Raw genomic sequence first — 8,591 nt, forward strand, 5'->3', positions numbered from 1 at the left:
AACGATTCCTTGTAATGCTATTCAAAGCATCCGCATGTGCCTCCTATCATTAAGATCCCTACCAGAAAGGCAAACAAGATCAGATGCCCATGTATAAATAAAACCATCTCATCAACTCCATGCCCATCTTTCTTCCTTCCCTATTAATAATAACAAGAGAAATGTAAAAACCATCAGTGTTTCTTCCTCTGAAAAAAAAAATGGCTGCCACGGCAACTACAATCTCTACAGCCGTCCTCCTCCTCCTTCTTCCACTGGCAATCTCAGCTGCCAGCGAGAATTTCATCATTACCAATTGCAAGACAACATTGTATCCTGACGTTTGCATCGCCAAACTCATCCCAAGAGCTCTCATGATCAACGAAAGTCCATCCAGTCTAGCTAGGGTAGCCCTCGAAGAGAGCTTTTCTAGTGCAACAAGTGTCAATGGTCTCCTTTCAAAGAAACCCAGAACTGATAAGGTTATAAAGGACTGTATGGACACCTATGGAGACGCCATTGATCAGATGCGTATGTCAATTAGGACACTTAAGGGAAACCTCGACATTGTAGCCATTGACAACGTGAAGACGTGGATGAGTGCAGCACTTACGAACGAGGATACATGTGAGGAGGGATTGGAATCAGTGAAATCAGATTTACTAGGTCCTGTGGTGGAAGGCAAGAAATTGATAAGCATTACCCTTACCTTCATCAATAAGTTAGCTTGACTATAGTTTATCTCTTGCACCTAGGCTATTTTGTGTGGTGTTTCTCGATGGAATTTGTTTTCTCAAAAACAAAGAAGAAGGAAACACCTTATAGGGCAGATTTTGGCCATATGATCTCATTGTGGTATCTGATATCGTATTAATTTATAAATTTAGTTGAGGTTTTCTAAAACAAAGTGTAGATTCCTCGAATGGACTCTCTATGGATATAATTGCCTCAATTCTTTGTTGTGTAATTTATTTTCAAATGTAAGAAATAAAATTGCAATACAATTAGAATTTGAAGATCCTTAGCTAATTTTGAAAACATAATGTTGTAGTAGCACAAATCTTCGATAGAAAAGGTGTAGTCACACCGTTAGGGTTGCCTTTATTTAGGTTATTGATGCACCATGCCGTCAAGGGTTGTTCCTTCGCACCACCACCAACAAGATAAAAACATCCAACGACAAGATGAAGCATTTCTTGTACTCCCTCCAAGAGAGCCAAAAGTTACAGCACAACACTCAAAATAAACTAAAAAGTGAAAAGAGACATTGCAAGAAAGTAAATAAGAATGCAATGCGTGTGTGTATAATATGAATTACATAGTATACAAGGATGGAGTTGGGTTTATATTGGTCAAAAACCACACCTTACATCACTTGAGCTCCTCATGGTGATGAATTAGGCCATTAACCAACCTACCCCCACTTAAGTGGAGAAACAATTCCCTACTATTGGAGAATTAATAACCTTGTGCCTTCTCCACTAATCCAAAATAAATCACCTTCAACCAACCTTCCATTCTAAGTGGAGAATCATTTTCCATATTACACTCAAGGCTATGGATAGGAGTTAATCTATTATTGAAGTTGATGTCATTCGTGCTCCGGTTGCGATCTTCCATTTGAAGGAAAATTTCATCCTGTGGTGAAGCATAGATCTTACCTATGTAAACGTGTAAATGTGTTTGTTCACTATTTCCTATGTAATAATATATGAGATCATTCAATTACGAAGAACCTATTTGAAAAGATGCGATGAGATGGAGGAGATGGAAGCTCTAGGAAATTCGGAGGTGCCTAGAGAATCGGTCTTCCTGCGTTTGAAGCCTCCAGAGTTGCCTACCAATGGGGATAAATCTTATGCGGGAGTAGTGGGGAGTTCGTTATTGCGTGAGATCGATTCCCTCCCTTCTCCTATACAAGCGGGTAAGTTTCGCAGGATTGTAATCCCGCAACAGGAATACGAGCTGCAACGAAATCAGTTCCGTTTTTCTTTCATTGGGCGAGCTAATTTTCGCATCACTACCATGGATGAATTGCGAGAGCTAGCTAGGGGTGCTTGGAAATTGTCTCAAGGGGTGATCTTACATTCATTGGGGAAAGGGTTTATTTTCAACGATGGAGGCCGGATTTTAATATCCACTCTCCTCAACCAGCAGGTAAGTTGGTGTGGGATCGTTTCCCTGATTTACCTCTTGAGTATTGGCATGAGAAAGTGCTTCTTTCTATAGCAAAATCTGTTGGGAGACCTGTTTCTCTTGATAGACGAACTCGTCTTGGTTCTATTGGTCATTATGCTCGAATTTTGGTTGAATTGGAGGTCGATGTTGTTCGAGTGAATGAGGTTCAGATTGAGCGCCTTAAACCAGGAACTCTTTGAGTTTTTAGTTTTCTTCAGAAGGTAATTTTTTAGGATGATATTCTGCGGTGCTCATGGTGTAATCGAGAAGGCCACCTGGGTCTTCATTGTAGGTTTGCTTCAAAAGATTCTGTGGATGGTTTGCAGGTTCAGCCCTCTATCGTTCCTGCAGAAAACCTCCCAGTAGATAATCCTATTGTGGATGGGATTCCTACTGACGGTGTGAGAGTGCAGACTCCAAGGTCACTCCAACATCAGATTCGTGTGGCTCTAGAGGTAGCGAGTTTGGAGGACTCTATTTCATCCAATGAGGGTGCAGCAAATTCAATTTCAAATTTCAATTCAAATTTCAAATCTACAAGGGTGGTTCCCTCTGATGTGGTGATCGCGTCTAGCGAGAACTCTTCTCTTGATCTTTCTCTCTCTCAAAGTGATCCTTTTCAACTTCAAAAAATTTTAGATAAAGGCAAGAGTTCGATGTTGGTTGGTAATCTTTCAAAGAACGTAGTTACCTCTGTTGGTCCCACGACTAACCAACTTCCACCTAATTCGGCCACTAAGGATATTGGCTCTTTTGAACGGTTTGAAAAGCTTCATGAGAGGTGTAACAACCCCCGTTTTTCTAACCCGGAATCCGTATTGTAAGTCCGAGAACCCGAAGGTCTAGTCGGATTAATTTTGTGGAGTGTCCAGATAGGAGTCCATGATCCATATCCATAACCCATGGATCTGGATTCTCTTGTTGAAGAATCTGCCTTACTGGGAAGTTGGATCTCCGGTAGGATGCATGTGGTGTTTGGAGATGTCCGGAATGAAGGTAAGACATCCCCCATGTGTTGTTTAGGGCTAGGTTGTGTTTGGGTTTCAACCCCTTGAGCAAAGCACCCTTGTATAGCAATATACTTGGGGGCGGTTGCTAGTGGCGGTTGATTAAACCAAGCGACCGCCCGGTTCTGCTTGCAGGAAAATGCCCTATTTTGCCCCCTATTCGTTATAAATAGCATCCATCACCCTATTAAATCATTATTATGTTCGGGATTGCTATTTTGGGCGATTAGGCGGCAGTGGAAACATGCTAAAAGGTGGGCGAAGTGCTGTTAATGATCTGGAACCTTTTTCCTTCTATTCTTGGTGATTCTGATTAAGGTAATGAATCTCCATCTTCTATTCTCTTTTTTTTAACCTCTGATTGATATGAACCCATCCCCATTTTGTTAGTGGTTACCCAATTGATTTGTTGTATCTCCCTTTTCAATGTTCTTGATGAGATCCTATCCAAAAACGAATCCCCGCATTTGTTTAATGGATGGATCCCATCAAGGGAATGATTTGAGTAATAAATCTTTGTTAATTTTAGGGTTTCTTGTTACCCCCTTGTTCTAGACCTATTAAGCTTGAAATTCGGACTAAGATCATCCCAAAACGGATTGAAATCGGATGATAAAAAGTCTGATTTTCGGAGTTGGAAACTGTCTGAAACAGGGGCGGTCGCTTGTGGAGGTCGCTTAACTTAAGCAACCGCCACAAGCAACCGACTGGTTTCTAGTGACTGTGTAGGTTTGATTTTTGAATTGTTTTGACTTTTGACTCTTATACATTCTTGTAACCCTATGCCTAGGTGTTCTCTGTTTCAAATAAAAGTCTTATAATAGTTTTTGGATTGCAAGTTAGGGGACTTCTACTAAATTACAGGTAAGGACATGCATTCTTATTTATATGCAATTACATATACATGATGATTCAGCTGTTCTATTTACTATTCTTTGATCATGTAACTTGCTGTAATTGTATAAAGCATGTGAATCTTATTGTATACTTGTTGTTAGTGGTGTTCTTTGATGTACTTCATCTTTTATGATATTGCACAACAGTTCATGGTATGATAAAGAGTGATGTAGTGTAGTTGTGATGGAGGAGGTATTCCATTGGGATATCTTGGCTGGAGATATAAGAGGGTTGTGGTATGGGACACATGCTCACTGATGCCTCTAGCACTATCATGATTACTTGATGACATACCTAGGAGAGTCTAGAATTACATGGCTAGGTACCCCACATGCTATTACCCTTTCGGCAAGGGAATTGAAGCCGGGTGACCCGTGACAATGGTGACGTGACTATGTTTCATCCTACAGCGGTAACCAATCTGTGCGGAGACTCAGTGGTCCACTGTTGGTCATGCAATGGTAGGGTTGCATATGTTAGGGTTGGGCTCATGGACGTCCAAGGAACGGACCGGGTGTCGTGAGGAGTCATGAGAGCAACCGCCCCAATAATATGTGGATGACCATAGGGTTAAGGAGTGGAGTCCAACAGCGGTAGCCAGTCCGTGAGGGTTCTCACTCCTAGGTTGCGAAGGATACTGAACCGAGTTGGTTGGTGCCATAGGGGAAGTATCTGGTGTCACACCCAGCCCGCCGGGCCCGGTTAACCGCCCGACAACCCGTGGGTGCGAACCGTCATAGGATCCATGGTTTTAGTCTATCAATAATAATAAATACAAATACAGATAATCAAGAGCAAGAATAGTGCAATAATTAATAAAAAGGTTACAGGAGTCCAAATACTCCAATAAATATCCAAGAACGAACGAAAGAGGGAAAATCAAGAATCAAAAGTAATATCGAGTTCAACGGAAGCAAAATAAATAACTAAATAATCTTCATCTTCAGGAGGCTTCATGCTCTGCAAGTTCATGTATCACTGTCTGTGCCACATCAGCTTCAAACGAGAAGGCTCTTTCATACGAATCATCTCCAACTTCTGACGTTGTGCAACCATCTGTACAGTTTATATAATACATACAATGAAAGGAATGAGTTCCAACGAACTCAGTAAGGAACAAGCAATTCTCATATATATGTCAATACAATCCACGAATGCACATATGAAATGATATGGATGATATGCAGAAATATGAATGCTACTAAGATCTAACTATGCAAGTCTCTAATGGCTGACATGCTTTAAGATATACACCAGCCCTCCTTTGGGTAAGTCTCATCACTCTGATCCGGCAAGGACTGGTTACCTCTGTAGGGATCCTGGGCAAAGGGGTAAGTCCACACCTGGCTCTCAAAACCGTGGCTGGGGGTTAAGTCAACACTCTCTCACCACGACCATTGGCAATGAGTACTGGCGCATGTCGGGGTTTCTAATCCAATGCAAGGTCATAATGGTAACATACTATATGGAGTCCAGATACTTCCCCTATGGCACCAACCAACTCGGTTCAGTATCCTTCGCAACCTAGGAGTAAGAATCCTCATGGACTGGATACCTCTGTTGGACTCCACTCCTTAACCCTATGGTCATCCACATATTATTGGGGCGGATGCTCTCATGACTCCTCGCGACACCCGGTCCGCTCCTTGGACGTCCATGAGCCCAACCCTAACATATGCAACCCTACCATTACATGACCAATAGTGGACCACTAAGTCTCCGCACGGACTGGTTACCGCTGTTGGATGAAACATAGTCACGTCACCATTGTCACGGGTCACCCGGCTTCAATTCCCCTGCCGAAAGGGTAATAGCATGTGGAGTACCTAGCCATGCAATTCTAGACACTCCTAAGTATGTCATCCAATAATCATGATAGTGCTGGAGACATCAGCAGGCATGTGTCCCATTCCACAGCCTTCTGATATCCCAAGCTAAGATATCCCAAAGGAATACCCCTTCCATCACAACTACACTACAATCACTCTTTATCATACCATGAACAGTTGTGCAATATCATGAAAGATGAAGTACATCAAGGAATACCACAAACAACAAGTGTACAATAAGATTCACATGCCTTATACAATTACAGCAAGTTACATGATCAACGCATAGTAAATAGAACAACAGAATCATCATGTATATGTAATTGCATATAAATAAGAATGCATGTCCTTACCTGTAATTTAGTAGAAGTCCTCTAACTTGCAATCCAAAAACTATTATAAGACTTTTATTTGAAACAGAGAACACCTAGGCATAGGGTTACAAGAATATATAAGAGTCAAGAGTCAAAACAAATCCAAAATCAAACTTACACAGACACTGGAAACCGGCCAGTCGCTTGGGCCGGTCGCTTAAGTTGAGCGACCGCCACTAGTGACAGCCCCAAAAACAGAGAGTTACAGATCCGAAACTTAGGCTTCTGATCATCCGTTTTCAATCCGGATTTCGAGTGATCATGGCCAAAGTCTCGAATCTAACACTCCAAAAGACACTAGGTGAAAAGGAACCTAACAATTATTATAAATGGATTACCCAGAAACTTTCCCCTTGACTGGATTTATCCATTAACAAATGCAGGGATTCGTTTATGGACAGGATCTCATCAAGAACATTGGAAAGGGATTACAACAAATCAATTGGGTAACCACCAACAAAAAGGGGATGGGTTCAAATCAATTAGAGGTTAAAAAGAAGAGAATTGCAGATGGAGATTCATTACCTTAATCAGAATCACCAAGAATAGAAGAGAAAATGTTTCATATCATTAACAACACTTCAGACCTGAATCCCGCACATTTCCACAGCCGCCTAATCGCCCAAAATAGCAATCCCGAACATAATAATGCGTTAATAGGGCGAGGGATGCTATTTATAACGAACAGGGGGAAAAATAGGGCAAAACCCCGAAAACAGAACCGGGCGGTCGCTCCAGGCGGTCGCTTGGTTCAATCGACCACCACTAGCAACCGCCCCCATGTATATTGCTATACAAGGGTGCTTTGCTCATGGGGTTGAAGACCAAGTACAACCTAACCCAAATGAAGACATGGGGGAGATCTTAGTCCGAAAATGAATCTCAATAGGTCTATAATAAAGGGGTTAGGGTTTCATCATAACATATGGCTCATGAAAAGGTTATGATCACAGAAAGAGAAGGGAATGATTGTTATCAAGAAAATAACAAGAAATCATAGGAAATCTAGTTTAGGTTAATTGAAATATTACCCATGAGGTTTCCCTCACTTGGAAGGTTACAAAAGGTTTCCCGAAAGATCATAAAAGGATTAGGGTTTCAAGGAATTTATTTGGCTAGGGTTAAGATCATGATGATGATCATAGATCTCAAAGAATAGGATGAGATCATGGAATAGATGGTTGCAAGGATGCATCATCTTTTTCCTGATCTCAATCAAGAATAAGAACGAAGAAAGAATAATTAGAAATCCTAATTAGGTTAAACATGGATCATGAAGAAAATATAGTGATCAAGTTTAGGTTAACACAAATATCACCCAAGGGAAAGAGAAACAACGAATCAAGATTCACCCATGGGAAAGAGAAACAAAGAATGCACAATCTGAAAAAGTGTTGGGAAGTTTCCAACAAATAAAAGAACAATAGGGTTTCATATATGGTTACCTCTCATAAGAGTTGGTTACCTCTCATGAGAGTTACCCATAATTAACTCCCACAAAAACAACCCAAGATAAATAAAGGAACATCTCATTAGTATTTCAAAATAAAGAATGGAATTAGGAAGGGTCTACCAATGAGAGAAAATAAGGTTCTCAATTAAAGTGAAGGGAAAGAAATTCAAATCATACAATTAGGGATTACTAACAAGAATCCGTGTATCCCACGAAAAGACTAGGGAGAATAAAAATTCACCCTTAGGGCAAAGAATTTACAATCAAGAAAGGTTTTGAGGAGGGTCCAACGAATTAATAGAAAATAAAAGGGTTGCCAATTGTTCCAAGGAAAAACAAGGATCAACTCATCAATCATGAGGACACAAGGGAAGGTCATGGTAATAATATGAGACCTTCCCCACAATAATAAAGATAGGTAGGAAATTAGGGAAAGTATCATTAAGAGCTTTGGTGGAATCAAATTCAAGGATCATCGCCATATGGCTTCAAGATCATAGAGTGAATTGGGGGATTCACTCTAGGGTTAAAAGAATTAAAGAAGAGGTCATTACAGTAGTGTAATACCCTTCTCAAAATCAGAAAATCAGAAGTAGAGAAGAAAGAATGAATTAAAGAATAAACGAATTGAATACTAACCTTTTAGAAGAGAAACCGATGAAGAAATCTAAAGAGATGCTTGAGGATCTTCCTTGGCTTCGAAGGAGAGGATCTAGGGATCTTCCCACGTTCTCCCAAGGCTTAGGAACAGATTGAGAGTGAAACACATGGAGTTCCCCCTTTTAAATAGCACAAAGAGTTCAAGAGTTACTAGGGTTTCACCAAACTGACCAAATTGACCCTGTTGGTTGATTGGTTGCCAAAGAGGAAGTTC

The 8,591-nt window shown here is 40.8% G+C and overlaps 1 protein-coding gene across 1 annotated transcript; it reads left to right on the top strand.

Moving 5' to 3' along the window:
* The first annotated feature begins 200 nt into the window (after positions 1 to 200).
* Positions 201 to 710, top strand: LOC149004758 (21 kDa protein-like). The gene has a single exon (XM_089135709.1). It carries the CDS (start codon positions 201 to 203, stop codon positions 708 to 710), a length of 510 nt encoding a protein of 169 aa, XP_088991835.1.
* The last annotated feature ends 7,881 nt before the right edge of the window (positions 711 to 8,591 follow it).

This window comes from Hakea prostrata, chromosome 9 (assembly GCF_041222555.1).
Source record: "Hakea prostrata isolate BN-2017 chromosome 9, UWA_Hpros_2, whole genome shotgun sequence".
Lineage (NCBI taxonomy): Eukaryota > Viridiplantae > Streptophyta > Magnoliopsida > Proteales > Proteaceae > Hakea > Hakea prostrata.